The 16,460-nt window shown below is 40.3% G+C and overlaps 2 protein-coding genes across 3 annotated transcripts; one reads left to right on the top strand and one right to left on the bottom strand.

Moving 5' to 3' along the window:
* Window positions 1-1,751: 1,751 nt before the first annotated feature.
* arhgap19 (Rho GTPase activating protein 19) lies at window positions 1,752-10,877 on the bottom strand. Of its 2 annotated transcripts, none has more exons than XM_067499095.1 (12): window positions 10,772-10,877; window positions 9,616-9,890; window positions 9,384-9,464; window positions 8,911-9,120; window positions 8,532-8,758; window positions 7,933-8,019; window positions 7,713-7,778; window positions 6,347-6,553; window positions 6,133-6,240; window positions 5,713-5,814; window positions 5,526-5,621; window positions 1,752-4,989 (listed from the first exon to the last, which is right to left on the bottom strand). In XM_067499095.1, the coding sequence occupies exons 1-12, from the start codon at window positions 10,813-10,815 to the stop codon at window positions 4,930-4,932; spliced, it is 1,563 nt and encodes a 520-aa protein (XP_067355196.1). In that variant the 5' UTR covers window positions 10,816-10,877; the 3' UTR covers window positions 1,752-4,929. The 2 variants fall into 2 exon arrangements, with proteins under 2 accessions (XP_067355196.1, XP_067355198.1); XM_067499097.1 differs by having other exon boundaries at window positions 1,752-4,986.
* A 1,275-nt stretch (window positions 10,878-12,152) lies between these two features.
* On the top strand, window positions 12,153-16,225 carry LOC137124385 (B-cell receptor CD22-like). The gene is made up of 10 exons (XM_067499282.1): window positions 12,153-12,282; window positions 12,392-12,466; window positions 12,919-13,263; window positions 13,382-13,606; window positions 13,798-14,151; window positions 14,302-14,529; window positions 14,840-15,100; window positions 15,250-15,334; window positions 15,442-15,514; window positions 15,715-16,225. The coding sequence occupies exons 2-10, from the start codon at window positions 12,415-12,417 to the stop codon at window positions 15,748-15,750; spliced, it is 1,659 nt and encodes a 552-aa protein (XP_067355383.1). The 5' UTR covers window positions 12,153-12,282; window positions 12,392-12,414; the 3' UTR covers window positions 15,751-16,225.
* The last annotated feature ends 235 nt before the right edge of the window (window positions 16,226-16,460 follow it).

The raw sequence follows: 16,460 nt of genomic DNA, 5'->3' as shown, positions 1-16,460 counted from the left end.
TAGTATTTCTTTTGCTAAGTGCCAAGACAAGCACACCAGGCTGCAGGAATGCAGACGGCTTGGGGAGGAAAATAGGGATTCTTGTGAGATTGGCATAACTGGAATGCCATAAGCTGCCACAGAGCTTACTCAGAAGTCTATTATGAATTCACTGGCAAGGCTTTGAAATTCAAATGGAGCCTGGCAGAGTGTTTTTTTTTCTTCTTCTTAAATCTCCACAGAAACGCTGGCTTCAGCTTCTGTGATTGCCACATTACCAAGGGAAGGAAAAAAAAAAAAGAGGAGGATGAAAACTGAATCGTCAGGGACATGGTGCAGAGAAGCCACCAAAACTTACTGTGCATCTCCAGCAGCAGTGCCATCACTGCAGCTGAGAACATTTCTTACAGTTCAAGGTGCTTTGCGATCGGTCGCACTTGCCCCATTTATCACCGCATCATTGTAAATTTGCGCTCTATATCATTTAATCACGCGGAACATAACCCGATTTTGTCTGAGTAACAGATCTGATTCGTTTGTTTGCAGTAAGGTGATCACCTGCTGGAGGACACGGTTTATCCGGCTTCTTATTTACCATCTCAGATGAGTGATTATTGCTCATGGCCTCACTTTGTCTTCCCCCCCCTGCAGACTCAGTTTGATGGGTTAATTTAACCGGGCGTGCTTCAGAAGTGATGGAAAACAAATTGGCCACAGGCAGAGCCCGGCTGCTTCCTTTGTGCTGCTGAATGGAATGACTCATTCTGCCATAATCTGCAACAAAGGGTGGGATGAGATGTTGACATCCCCAGGGGGGGTGGACCCCCTAATAGGTTTCTGAGTCAGAGGTGGGTGGGTGGGAGGGGTTACTGCAGACGCGTCCAAATTGATTTCTGGAAGGACAGAGCAGGTGCATTAGTCTGAAACACACCAACTGGCTAAACCTTAACTTTTGGAAAACAGCCGCCTACTGTTGACCTACTGGCAAAACTAGCACTGCTATTAAATCTGTGAGCTGCTCATTTAATTTAGCTACGTACAGTGTTTACAGTGTTGGGTGTTAACTATTCTTATTCTTCTTTAATAAAGAAATGTCTGCATATCCAGTTATTCTGTGTGCTGATGCAGGAGAAAATAAGTATCAGTAAAGTCTCCTGCACATAGTCATAGTGTCGAGGAGATTTGAGGAGAACCAGAAGCTTCTGTGAGAACATGGCAAAATTCACCATTGGTGTTAGCTGGCATTGAAAAAACAAAAAAACCCAGAAGTGAACAAACTGTCCACTATCTGTGGATTATGAATCAGAAATATTTAAATAAGAGTGTACTGATGTAGGGGCTGCGTAAGGACCAAAGGTTTATGGAGACATATTTATAGACTCCATCATGAATGTCCCCAATGAAAAGATCAGTCTTTACCAACTCCAAAAGCTTGGCAGGACAGATCTTCTACAACTTGGCAATGACCCCAAAACAAAATAATCACAAGTTAAAAAAAGAAAAAAAAAAGTCCCATAGATTGAATCCATTTGTGAATAGGAAGCCTACAAACTTCACACACACACACACACACACGTTGGCCAATAACCCCCTCTAGTGATCAATGACAAGCATCACATAGATTAATCAAAGTGCCCAGTACTGTCCGTCACAGTATCTGGTGTCTGATGCACTAATCCCCCTCATACAGACTAAAGAAGAAGAGATACCTATAAAAATATCTAAACACATACACACACTACATGTCAAACATTAAATAAACAGTCTTTTTGTAGCCAAATTTGAAAAATGTTTTAATGCAAACTGCCCCTAAGTGTAAAATCCAATGTACACGGTTAACTTATTTTACACAAAAATACAAAAAGGCCACCACAGCGTAAACCAGATTATACAACAGTCAGATGAGTTCATAGGGACAATGTTAAAACTTGGACAAATGAAAAGACAAGAAGTTTTAGTTGGTCACATTTAACCTGATAAAAACTCCCATAGAGTGACTGTGATTTGTCCACATCATTGACTCCGATTAACAAAGACATAAGGTGCAGCTGAAGAGTTTAAGGTAAATCTGAAAGGGATTGAAAGTCCACCAACTTTCACCATATTAACCTTCATTGTTCCTGTTAGCTCTTCATTTTTTCACAACTCATTATCAGGAAACAGGTAGAGGTCAGAGAACAGGTTTCACATTAATGTAAAGAGGATTAAAAAAAAAAAAAAAAAAAAAAAGGAGATGCAACACAGACATACTTAAAGTACACAGCTCTAAAGAGCATTTTGTGTTTCAAATATAAAACAGTATTTCACATTATACAGAATGTAACTGCTCATTTGGGTAACAAAAGTAAACTTAGTAGAAAGAGAAAAAACAACAACAATGTACCTTAAGTTTCTCCCATTTCAATGCAAATTTTCTCCCATATAAAGACATTCGACACCCAAACTGTAATAAATACAACACATTCCAATTAAACGGTCTTAAAACTGGTTTGTTAATATACAGCCTGCAGAAATCAGAGCTGGAGGACACGTCAGGAGACAAGGAACTACAATGTGAAGAGATCCAAACTCAGCTACAACAGGTTCTCAGCTGAAGTGAAGGTAGTCTGCTTCATCAAAAACAAAAAACTAACAAACAAAAAAAGTAAATTGTTTTTTTAAATCTACATAAAAAAGGCCAATAAAATATAAAACACCCGACACGTCATGTTCATCAACCCACATTTGCATTCAACAAACCCATCATTACAACATCCACAACACTCACCATCCAAACAGGATGCACCAATAACAGCCTCCGGAAACATATAGCAGGTCTGCTCTAATAATAATAATAATAATAATTATTATTATTATTATTATAAAAAACAAACAAACAACTCCAAAACTACAATTTAATAATCCTTTTCCAATTCTACATGACCCAGGTGGTGGATTCCTGCCTTTTACACAGTGACCTCCCTGTGAAGAGGAACAGGGCAAAATAAGATCTATTATCCATTTAGCTCTCAGTACTAAAATAACAGAACTGGTACTGGTGCATCTGTTCTCGCCGTACAACAAGTTGAGCAGAAGTCTGTTAAGACCAACCATTAAGGAAGTGGCAATGATACTTGGGGGGGGAAGCACAGGTGTAAATAGTTTAGTTTGACATAACTGAAACATTTTTCTATGGACACGCTGTAAATAGTGTAATAACAGCTTTTCATGCAGCAGACTGGTAACTGATGTTGTTATAGGTCCTTGTTAAATTCACACATTTCTAACTTATCTGTTCATTAGTTTCTAGCTGTAAATGCCGTTTTTGTTCTTTAACATAACGAAAACAGAAAATGGGACATGGCCCGGTTTCCCATCATGCTGAGCTCCTTTCTTACTTTATTCAAACCTGTGCTTCACCAAGAGTAAAGCCATTTTCCTTTGGAAGGCAGTGCAGATACACACCATGTTAGGAGGAGGAAGCCTGAACTGTAACAGAATGCTGCTCAACTCCATCAAAGTAAAAACATACAGAAATCCCCCCTTTGAACCATAGACATCAACTACTCAACTGCTTAAAATAAAAAAGACCCATCCAACATGTAGTTCAGCCTCTGAAAGGGCTACATGTGGGCAACGGGACTTGCTGGAGGTTCTCAAAGAGGTTTCATCTGGAAAGTCCCAGAAGCTTTTGGGATCAAAGTGGAAACGTCTTTAGGAACATGAAGCAAGTTCAGTAGCACATTAGGGATAAAAATGACCTTGGTGACAGAAAATGTCCACAAACATCCAGGTCAAGAAAAAGTAAAAACTAGTAATAGTAAAATGTTGAAAAATAATATTTTAAGTTCTGTGGGATATTTTGGGAATGAAACACTGCACATTGACGGGTTAACAAACAGGGATACTACACTTTCATAAAGAACAACCTTATAAGAATAAAAGAGATGATGATCATTCAGTAAACAAAGAGGATATTTACAGTTCCCAAATGAGAAAGTCAGAACACACACACACACACACAAGGTTTAAATATTCTAGACATTACAACAAAGCTAGTGGTCATAAATTCACAAACACAGTAGCTAATGACACAAGTTTCAAGTGAAAACTGGCACAAACAAGTCAGAGCCACCAAAGCCAAGTTACTGTTCCATTTAAAATGTGGTGGAGCTGTGTGATTTCAAATAGTGTATTCAGAACAGAGCACCATGCAACATGTGCAGGTTTAATGCCCACACATCAATCTTTGAAAAGACCATGTAAAGCTGTTCTAATGCTCATATTGTTGCTGTAAATCAGCATTTTCAGTCATTTATAACCAAAAATAATCAAGTGTTTAGAATTGAACAAATCTGCCGATTCCAAGACTGTAAAAGACCATCTGCCTTTTGTGGTTTTAAGATAAACGCTATTCATATTAACAATGACCAAAAAAAACTGTAAATGTACTTCTGTTTTTGTTACCGTCAATGAATCCCATACGCTGACCAACTCTGAATGGAGTCTACCTACTTTAACGACTATGATCCAGAACCTGATTTTAGCATATTCCGTGGGGGTGGGGGAGGGGGGGGAATTAAAAATGAATTTAAAAAAAGCACCAAAGTGTCAGAATGCCTTCACTTTTCACTTAGATTTCCCTGATAAACTCCATTTCAGAGGCTGTAAAAAGATTGTTTTGTCAAAAACAACAAGTACTACTGTCACATTCTTCTTCCCTACTGTGTTTTTAAACGGTTTTGGTTTTAGTGTTTTTATGACATTTGTTGAAACTGTAAAAATCATATTTCTAAAGAGAATGGGGATTAAAACAGGCCTGGGTTTGGCTCTGGTGTCTCCGACTATAACAGCTTTATATTAGTGATAGTTAAAAACAAACTTACTACGATGAAACCACCATTATTAAACACAGAGAAACACATTAATACTGCCCAGGTCCAGTGCGGGATGACGAGGTGGCGTAAGGTGTTACACTGAGATCTCCTGAGGAGGAGAAAAACACATCATGGACACTGAGGGAGAGTCCTGCTGGGAGACGAATGGAGGGAGGGAACAGAGGTGGATGGAAGGAAGCTTGTAAATTACAACTGAACTTCAACAGCACAGACATTCAACCCTTATGTCATATGTCAAAAAAAAAAACATGACCATCACCATCAGAACACATTTCTCCATGTTTTGGACAAATTGGAGAATAGTTCCTGTTGTTATTCCGTGTGCTCGGCTTTATCGACAGAGACGGCGCTAAATCAGGGGCAGTCAAGAAGCCTATGTCTTATGCAAGTTAAGCTGGTGTTACGAGGCGAAGAAAAGAAAGAGAAGAGAAAAGGTGCCTTTGAAAACAAGGCTTCATGATTACAACCAAGTCTTCAAAGTCTTGAGTGATGATCATATTAACATGTTTAGATTTTTTCAACTAGGCCTTTTTAAACATTTAAAATACAAAACTTTGTTCAAGAAACAAACACTTGTAAACGACTGCAGATTATGTCCACGTTTACTTGTTCAGTTACCTTTGTGCACAATGCTCAGTGTATATTTGTTAAAAACAAAGAGGGTCTTACCTTAGAAACCTTCAGAGCTTTGTCCTTAAAAGTAAAGTCATTTTTCACTACCAGCCCCGCCTTTCCCAACACAGGACCTTTCAATGGGCTGTTCACCTGCACACACACACACACGATAAATATAAAACATATGCAACAGTGTTACAACAAAAATGTGCAATCAGTCCTGGTGTGTTTCAAAGCTCACCTGTTGCATGTTGACATTCTCTTTGCCGGGGTTTCTTCCAACATCAGGAGAGATTTGTCTGACTTGCCTCTCTGCTGTCAGCTGGTCACTACGAGCTTTGCGCTGTTAGACAATCAGATCAGAAAACACAGGTTTTAAACCTTCTTCCATTCGCTTATTAGCAAAGCTCAGTGTACATAAAAATAGGCATCGTTTACCATCATTTACACATGAAGCAATGCATTGTGGTCCTTTCTTGCAGTGCCAGAGTCCTCGCATGATATTCTCCCTAGTTAGTTATTATCCCACTGTACATTCGGTTTGTTTTAATGTTACATGTTTAATCCTTAAAAAGAGGCTTAAAATTTGTTCTATTAAAAAAATGGGCAGCCCAACGTTATAATATTCTTTGTGACCTCATTAAATGATTAAAGTTCATACCTTGATGAGGCCACCAAAGGAGCGGGAACGGGGGTGTTTCTTGCTAGGAGCAGGAGGGGCCTGGTGGGACGCACTGGTAGGTGTCCCTGAGTTTGTTTGTTTGACTAACTGCACACAGGAAACAGGACACACTTAAACCTGAAGTGATATGGATTTCAGAAGTTCAATGGCAGAAGCAAAAGCTCATCAGTTGAAGTCGGACGCTGGAATTGACCTGTCGGACGAGTTTCTTCTTCTTGGCGGAGTCCGGCATGTTGTGGTTGACGTGTCTGAAAAGCTCCTTCAGCGCTTCCTCCGTGTACTGTTGAGCTGGTGACTGGCACTGATCCTGAAAAGTGGGACCCAAAGCCGCTGACCTTTTGAGGGGCAACACGGGCCGCTGGGTGGGAGAGCTGCTCATTTCCAGCAGCTCCAGGTCGTCCTGAGAGTGTACGGACAGGGAAGGTTCAGGTTTTTCCATGAAAGCAAATAACGTTTGTTTAAAATGAGCACTCGTTTTCCCCTGCACCTCTTCAGCAGCTCAGCTGTTGTACGTGATTATGAACATGCAAAAAGAAACTTGATCTGATTTTTTTTTTTTTTTTATCATTTGATAGCTATGGTGAATTATTAATTAGCCAATCGGATCACAGAACCATGACCTCATAAGCTGCCCTCTACTGCTCTGGGAAACATGGTCAGATCTCTGTCCTTATGCAGATGCTCTTGTCCTGCTACTACAGCTGACACAACCCAAGCTAATAACTGTGTAAGACATTGTGTTTAAATAGTTCACCATAAGTGCTCAGTTTGATTTATATATGTGTGATCGGTTTATATCAGAGGTAAAACTATCTACATTTTAATGCTGTATAAAATGGAAGTGTAAGAGAGTGAAAGTGTAAAACAAAAATCTTTTTAACTCACAAGTTTGATCTCAGTTTGTTCACTTTCTTAATTTCCCCTTTTACTGTTGCATCATGAAGGCGTCTTTGTTTCTGCTAATCAGTAACTTTGAAATGTAAAACTTCTAACACTCAGATAGTGCTAATGTACCTCAGAGTGCACAAGGTTAATTACTGAAGCTTCAGTTTAACAAATTAATAGTGTAGAAAATGTTACAGGTTCAGAGCGAAGAACAAGATGAACAGTTAAAATGATTTTACGTTACATTATATTACACTCAAGGGCTCAGAACTTATGGCTTTTATTATTATTGGCTAATTCTGATCTTTCATTTGCCAGGTGATTGATTATCTGATAAAGCTGTCAACGTCTAGCACTTTAATTAGTAAATGTAAACTTAAGACATTAGGACGTCTATCAATATATACGTTTAATGTTTTTAAGACCTTCCCATTTAAAAAAACCAAAAACAAACCCTGCAGTTTGATTACTAAAAGTTTTTGGAACCATGCAGCTATTTTAATATTTTCTATTTATAGCTTGTACAGTTTTATTTTCCCTTCTAAAATTAGACTTTGATTCTATTTAAAAGTCTGCTGAGCATGTTGTTGCAGATTAATGTTCACCTTTTTCTTGTGTTATTGGGTCTATAGTTGGGGAAAAGTAATCAGCAGACGTGAAGTCTTTCCACTAACCTTTGTCTGCAAAGCTTTGTTGCCAGTGAAGTGCACTCTGGCATATTCCCGCAGGTAGACTGGAGCCTGAACAACATACAGAGGACATTTAATTCATAGGATATCAGTCAAAACTAAAAAAAAAAGCCAACTTTGTTTTTATGCATAATTCTTGATGGATAATTAAGCTAGTTTCATTTCTAAAACTGTCTGATTGTTGTGATGTGCGGTTAAAATTCACCCTGAAGAGCTTCTGCGAGTGCTTGATGAGAAAGGCCATGCTGTTGTTCAGCTTCTTCATATTGGCTTTGAGGTCAGTGGCTGTCATCTGGAGCGGGACAAGACAAAAGCCAAACACACTTCAATTAAAGCGCCACAGAGAGACGTCTGTCCACTATCGACGAGAAAGACCAAAGATAATCTCAGTGTGTTTCAGCAATACCAGCAGCATTAGGTTGGAAATAAAAACTCGATTCCAAATTTGAGCCAAACCAAAGATCCACAGCTTTCGGTTGTCCCTTCAGAAATCGCCACGGCAGAACGTTTTCCGCACATTAATTTGGCACAAGTTTTTCACGGCGGATGCCCTTCCTGCTGCCACGCCCCCATTTTTTATTATTATCTGGGATTGGGGCTGGCAAGTTCCCTCTTGGTGGGTGGGCAGGGCCACACCTGGTGGGGCGGGATTCTAACCAGCGGCCTTCTGCATCCCAACCCAATGCTCTACCACTGAAAGCCAGGCGCCCGTAGCCTAATCTAAATATTAGACCCTTTTAAAAGGCAAAGCTATCTTGATTAATCACTGTAGCGATGAGCAGCCTTATAAAGTACAAGTCTTACGTGTCTGGGCCACAGGACATGCGGGGCGAACATAAGAGCCAGGTTGAGGGCAGACATCTTATTCTTGTCCTGCTGCTTGGCAGTGTGGTAGAGTAGGTCCAACAGCAGTTTAAGCAGTGAGCGGTTGGCCTGGGGTAAGAGCAGAAAGAGAAGCTGCAGGGCCTCGATTTGACGCTCCTTGTTGGGTATCGTAGTCTTGTTACCTTGGTCATCAAACAGAGTAATATCTGGGAGAGAGACAAACGTAGAGGCAGTCAAAATGTGAATAGAGTCATTATATTGAGAATGTGTAGAGTATTAGTACCATACTAATTCTGCTTCCCCCCCCCCCTCAGACATTTATTACATAACCATGTCAATCATAAATCTGTAGACCTACCAGCTATCTTTAGGTGTGCGTGGAAGTGCCTATGTGTGAGTAGTGGTTCGGGCAGCTCTCCCAGGAAAGTCTTGAGCAGTGTGGCCACATCATTAGGGTGAAAGTCTCCAGAGTGGAGGTCAACGTCCACCCCGCTGTTAAGGAGCTCCTTCAGGGCCTGCTGCCGAACACTGTTCCCCGGAACCCGAAATAGACCTTCAACATGCAAATCTGAGTGCGTAGGAACAGGCGGGGATCAACATGTAAAACTGCAAACATTTGCTAATTCCCAGTCAGTTGTGGGCTGTCGCTTTTTTTTGAGTGCTCACTCATTCTGCGATCTATCTAATACAACAAAAAGAAAACCTGCCATGAACAATACTCCCGAACAAAGTTGGTAAATGCTTTCCACACAGACCAGCGGCAATGGACTGGTGGACGTAATCATGGAATTGTCGGGAGTTCCAAACATGGATTTGGTTTTCGGTACTCACGTTTGCTGAGGTACTCAATAAGCTGGTAGATCTGGGCAATGCAGCTCTCTGTCAACGGGCTTCCAAATACAATACCTTTATCTGCAAATGTGTTTTACAAGATGACAATGAGTAATAATAATAACGAACTGTTACTGTTTCGAAAGGCAGAAAAACAGCACTTCTTTATACAATAAGACAAACGCCACTGTAGACACAAGAACCGAGAACAATATTAACATCAGCCTCTGACCTTTACGTTTAAGGAAGTTGAAAGAACGGAAGAAGCCTCCATTGCCACCTGTCGGGGTCTTGGGGCCCTCCTCCCCAAGAAGCTGAGCAAACTCTGTCCCAGGAAGATCGATAAGACGAGTAATGTTACTGAGCACCATCTCCAGGAAAACATCCGGATTTTCATGGCGGAGTTTCTCCACAAAAAAGTCTGGGTTGAAGATGACTGGTGGTCTGCCGGCGAGAGAGTCCCCCAGCGATTCCTCATGATTAATCACCATATTGCGCACTGTACCTCTGAGGGAGAGAACAATGAATATAGTACATGCAGTTACCTCATTGGTATGACAAGAACTACTTGATACATCTGGGTTTGCTATAATTATTAGACAATTACACATTTTTCCTAGTTTTGTGTAGAGTTTCTCCCACACGTTGCTAGACCTGTGCTATGTGCCAAAGACAATGAATGATGCTTGAAAATGTCCTCTTACAAAGAACCTTCATCAAAACTAAAAAATGTGCGTGGATGCTTCTTTATACAGGAAAACGGACCAAAGTCGTCGGTTACATCATTTGAAACAATGCAACAAATGATGCATTTTCCCCAAGTTCAGGTTTTATGGATTTCTGTGATATATATTATAACACTAACACCCTTCTATCAACGTAGCCCAAACATTACAAGCCAACCGATGGCAGAATTTGCTGTCAAGTCATTAAAGTGAAAACCGCTGAACCACTGACCGACATCACGTTAACTAGGTTAGAAGCTAACTAGGTAACGTAAGCTACGTTTCTTTAGTGCAACTCAAAGACCCCGAAGCTTAAAATGACATCGCGAGACTGCCCAGTTCCTTTACTTGGACTTTTTTCCCCCCAATAAGTTTCAACCAGCTAATTTTGCTCCAACAGTAACTGACCGCTAGTTCACGACCCCTTAATGAAAAACCCCGGCGTTTGTACGGTAACGTGAAGCAGCTAACGTTAGCTGTGACGGCAGGTTTGCTAAGCTAAAGTGCATCACTTGAAGACTTCTAACGGCTTAAGAAGGGAAGTTGTTGCACTAATTTATGACTAGCGTGAATTATGCTTGATGGTTAAACATTTTACCCAGTTCTGCTTCGGCCGCGTATAACATTAAAATCGTTCCCCCGTCAGTTTCAGTTGGCTCTTACCTTCGATTTTGCGTGTTTTCCTCCACATCTTTACCTGCAGCCATGTTCCGTTTGAATCCTCCGCTTGTTATTCCTCAGACTCCGCCCATCCCGCCAATCATTAGTCGTTGCTCAGACGTGGGCGTGACGCGGTGGCTTTGTTTTGCACGTCCCTCGCTGTGATTGGTCTGTTTGAATTCTTCAGCTTTTGTCCACAGATAAAAACTCAACGTGGACGTAGAGGTGGCAGATTGTTTTCTAATGTGACAACAAAAATGTAGTTTTGTTTCCATCTTCACAACAAGCATTGGCTTCAAGGAATAAATATTTATGTAAATAGTAGATAAGCAGTTTCTTAAAATGGATGCTGTGAACAAATTTAAGGACGACCTCCACAGTACATTTCACAAATGCGCTGCTTAAAGCAGGCTTCACGAAAGTTAATTAGGAAGTGGGGTTCCACTAATTTAGAAGAATCCCGTTTAGCCAGGAAAAACAGTTTAATAATGTATAAAATATCCCTCCGTGACGACAGAACAGCATATTATCCAGTAGAAGAAATACTAACAGGGGAAAACAAGAACAACCCCCAGTTTCTGTTCAGCACTGTAGCCAGGCTGACTAAGAGCCATAGTTCTGTTGAGCCTAGTTTTCCCTTAACTCTAAGCAGCAATGACTTCATGACTTTCTTTATGAATAAAATTGTAGCTATTAGAGAAAGAATTCACCAGATCCTCCCCCCAAATATTACAGATAGATCTTCATGTACAGCAGTGATCTCACGATTAGACAAGACAAAGTTTTAAGTTGCTAAGAGGCAGCACATACATTTGTAGTATGCACTTTACTAAGGAGGATCCTAAAAACGGAGTTTTCCCAAGCTGCTTTTCATGGAGCAACATTGTTGCACCACAGAAAAATGGATAAAGTCTTCACAAGATGCGGAGGATGTAAGTGTGGAAGCTGCCACCTACAATCCTCTGCTGGACCATGATTATGTTTTCCACCCAGCCGCTCTCTCCTCTCTCCTCTCTCTATACATTTATTTGTCACCACTGTATCGCTTTAATATGTGGTAATATGTGGCTTTAATATTTTCCCTCTCCACTGTTGCCTAGGGTTTGTTGGTTTTCCTCTACATAGTTGTATAGTCTTGAGTTTATTCTGTAAAGTAGCTTGAAATGACTTTGTTGTGAATTGATAATATATGAATAAAGTTGAATTGAATTTAATTAAAACCAATTAAGTTGCACTGTTTGGGTAGAAATATGGAGCATAGGTGGCTGGTTAGAGGACTTGATGCTAAACAAGGCACATTTTGTCTCTTTCTCTTTTTTACTTTCTTTATACACTGTTAGAGGAAGGAAACTAATGTTTTAACCACAGATGCAATGAACAACTTCCATCAGATTCTCTGTGAAAGACACTTCTTCACATCGTTACGTTATTTCTTCACTTAGTTTCTATGTATGTTAATGCTTTTTAAGGTAAATGACAGAATTTGACTGAACAACAGGAGGAAGAACGGTCAAGTAGGTAGCACGCTATGAACTAAACATTGCAGCAGCTTTTTGTTTTATGCGATTGACATTGACTTTGTCATGTAATTTGTTCACTTGATCTGTTTTAACATGGCTGCAGCCACAGGAAACAGGGAGCAAACCATGGCATTTACAGCAGCAGCTGGATTTGTTTTCCTGCTTCACTCTGTCACAGGTTGTGAATATCTGCATCTTTAATATTTCATCATTGTTTGACTGCTTGTTATGAGCTGCTACAACATATTATAGTATTGTGTTTATGCAATATTGCTTTTTAAAAATTGTGGTGTGAAACATGTTTTTAGATTTTAAGATCACTCAGTATTTATAACCTTAAATCAGTCAGTTAGCAACTTTATTATGACAAATTATAACAACCAATATTTTCCTGATCGATGTATGAACATATCACTTCCTCATTCTTTTACATGTTGCCATTAATATTGTGTGTACTGCGCTAGTTTTTTAAGTAATTGTGATTTCAGACGTCTAATATCTAAACCTCTGGCAGAGCAGAGTGGACTGATTATAAGAATTGGTTTAAAAATGTTGTAGATTGTAGACAGCATGGAAACATCTTTGCACCCCATGAAATGACTGTGGTTTCTGCTGTGCTCTGTGTTTCAGTGGTGCAGGGTCAGAATGACTGGGGAGTGACCTACACCTCTAATCAGATCTGTGCTGCAGAAGGATCAACAGTGGACATCAGCTGCACGTTCAGATACCCAGACAGTGTAAATGGAAGAAATACTGTAGTTGAAAAAGCTGCGTGGTTTACTAAGATGACTGACAACGAACCTGTGGATCTGAGAAAAGACCCAGAGTATGAAGGTCGTGTGCAGTATGAAGGCTGCTCTCTGACAATCACAGACCTCAGAGACACAGACTCAGCGGAGTATAAGTTTGTGTTCAGCACAAACCAACCAGGAGGGAGATTCACTGGTTCACCTGGAGTCACTTTGTCTGTCCCAGGTAAGAGTTTCATCTCAAGATGAGTCAGTACCTGATTAAAGACCCTGATATTACTGGAAAACATTTCTCCCAGTGAATGTGTCTGTGTTTATCTGAGTTTCTCTCTTTATACAACCAGTTCTTCAGGTGCAGGTGAGCAAGTCTCACCCTGTTCTTTATCCTTCCTGGGCAAAGCTAACGTGTCACAGTAGTTGTCGTCTGCCTGATAATCCTTCCTACATCTGGTACAAGAACGGACAGAAGATTCAACAAGAGAACCCTTCTTTTGAACAATACTTTGATCGTCCAGACAGTTATTCCTGTGCCGCAAAAGGATCCGAGCAGTTCCCCTCTCCTTCAGTGTGTGAGTCCAGTCTTCTTCATGATGCCACCTGGTGGAGACCTTTACCTGCTGCACTGTCCCACTGCAGTTTGTACTAAGCACTGGTTTAATTTCAGCTCTCATGACCATAACGTCAAACACCATCACAAACTGCTGCTGCACTGACAGATGTAGTTTTTGCTGCTGTTTAAAATATTTTCATCTTCTTTCAGGTGTCCTTCATCAATCCTGCAACAGAGTGACTTACACTGACAGAAGCATCTGTGCCTTCAAAGGTTCATCAGTGGACATTTCATGTAATTACAATGGTTATTATTATGTGGAATCAAAATTCTGGTTCAGTCCTGAACGTGGTCGTCAGTGGCAGAATCCCTCACAGCCTCAGGATCTTAGTAAAGACTCCCAGTATTCAGGTCGTGTTCAGGTCTCTGGGACAGAGACAAGACGCTCCACTCTAAGAATCACTAACCTGAGAGAGACAGATTCAGCCCACTATCACTTCAAATTCATAACTCGGGGCTTTGAATGGAGGAGCAGTTTACCTGGAACAACTCTAACTGTCACAGGTACTGATCAACACAAACCTACAAACACAGTCCATTTAAACCATCAGAGAACAAGGACATGTGTGACCCAACGCATATTTATTCTAGAATAGAAAGAGTGTGTCTTTATATTGAAATGTCCATTGACAAATGACTTGTTCTCATATCCAGATGTGCAGGTGCAGTTGATCAAAGTAACAGTCCTCGGTTCTTCTACCAAGGCTGAGCTGAAGTGTGACAGCAGCTGTCGTCCAGCAGGAAGTCGATCCTACGTCTGGTTCAAAAATGGAGAGAAAATAACGACGGAGCAAACTTCTGTTTATACAGACAAGTTCTTTCCTGGAGACAGAATCTCTTGTGCTTTAAAAGGACATGAAACTCATCGTTCCCCTGCAGTGTGTGAGTTTACACCAACCTTGGCTGAAACATATCAGTCCAGACTGAGCTTCAACAAACTGTGAAATCTAATCATCAGCACTGAAATCAGACCTGCTTTCATTTCAACTAAATACGTGTGTAAATGTTTACTTAGCAAAATGTTGCATAACTTTGACAAAGTTATGTCAAGTAAATCCATAAACAGTCAATGATATTAATTGCAATTTCAAACTGACCCAGTGTAACAATGTAACAGCAGAAGATTTGCAGCATTAATCTTCTCTTGTAGGAACAAACCATCATATTTTAATAATCTCTCTTCATTCTCCAGATCCTCCACAGCTTCCCTCTGTGTCAGTGAGTCCCTCTGGTGACATAGTGGAGGGTAGTTCAGTGACTCTGACCTGTAGCAGTGATGCTAACCCAGCAGCTAATTATACCTGGTACAAGGAGAATGAAGACTCAGCAAAAGCTTCAGGACAGATCTTTACCATCACTGACATCAGACCTGAACACAGTGGGAATTATTCCTGTGAAGCGCAGAACACAATAGGACGTCAGAACTCCACCTTACATCTGACGCTTAAGACAAGTATGTGTCAGTTTACCTACACACACCTTTCCAACACTCATTTTATTAAATAGCAAACCACAACTGGTGCAAAGACAACATCTTCATTTTATAAATATGACTCTATCTGTTAGACATATTTAATATAACTGCTTTATCTCCATTTCTAGGGAACCTGATAATGACTATGAATATCATTAGGCTGACTCTGCTGATCCTGGCGCTGATGTCTTTGTTTCTGATTGTGTGGATGAGGTAAAACATGAACAATCCATCACTTCTATTTCAGATCTTTCACTTAGAAAGGAAACAATACACACATTGTTTTGGCATCATGAAGACTGTTGAATCTGTTGCTACAGGTTTAAATTCAGCAAGAAGAAAACTCCACAGAGTTCAACTGCTGAAGCTAACAGCAATAAAGAGAATATAAAGGTGAGAGAGACACGTCGACAATCTCATACTGACAAATCTCACCATGATTACATAGGAATTTACTGCTGATTGAACCAAAGGACAATTACGTGGAAGAACTTTGCTTCAAACCATCTAAAATAAATATGAGATCAAATCACAAGCTTGTTTCATGACTGAGATTCACTGGCATCTTATCTCTTGTCATGTCTCCCACTCAGATGGACACTTGTCCTGCAGGAGAATGTGCACCCTGAAGCTCATCATTGCAGAACAAAGAGACAGTGACACATCACGTTGCTTTTCAATAGGAACAACACTGTAATTCCCCGTCTTGCTCATGTGTGTAATGCAATAATGCTGCAAACCTTCCGTTGGCTTTGGTCCCCTCTGTGATGATCTGTTCCTCTGTTGACCTGCATCGCTGTGTTAACACCGTACAATTGTGTATTTGTGTAGTTGGGGGTGGGGGGTGGGGTCTCTGTATTACTCGTAAAACAGCAAACCAGAGTGGCTGCATTGTAAATATGTCTCTCCATGGGAAATCATAGCATTCAACCATTTGTACAGTAGCTGCCTCATAGCTAATAAACAACAAGTGGTTTTCAACACAGACCTTTGCTGTTTCATTTAGAGTTTTGTAAATGAGTAGCACATGACTGACAGATGTAGAAACGATAAACTCACCACTCACCACTTTATTCTTTGCTAAAACTAACATTTTGATGACATCTGACTGTAAACTGTACTTTAGTTGTATGTGATTAAATGTATAATGTCATCGCTTTTGCAATTAATTACTATTTGCCAGGAGATTTAAAAAAAAAAAATGCATTTGACATCGAATAACCGTGAGTGTTGATGATTTCTTGTCAAGGATTCTTACTTGCAGGTCGCGGGTAACAGCAGCTACATCGGACAAAGTAGTTTATTGTTTAGAGACTTAACAGCGAGTAATGGGAGCTGA

This window comes from Channa argus, chromosome 3 (genome assembly GCF_033026475.1).
Source record: "Channa argus isolate prfri chromosome 3, Channa argus male v1.0, whole genome shotgun sequence".
NCBI lineage: Eukaryota > Metazoa > Chordata > Actinopteri > Anabantiformes > Channidae > Channa > Channa argus.
The sequence above is the reverse complement of the archived record's forward strand: the minus strand, read 5'-3'. Positions and strand labels throughout refer to the sequence as shown.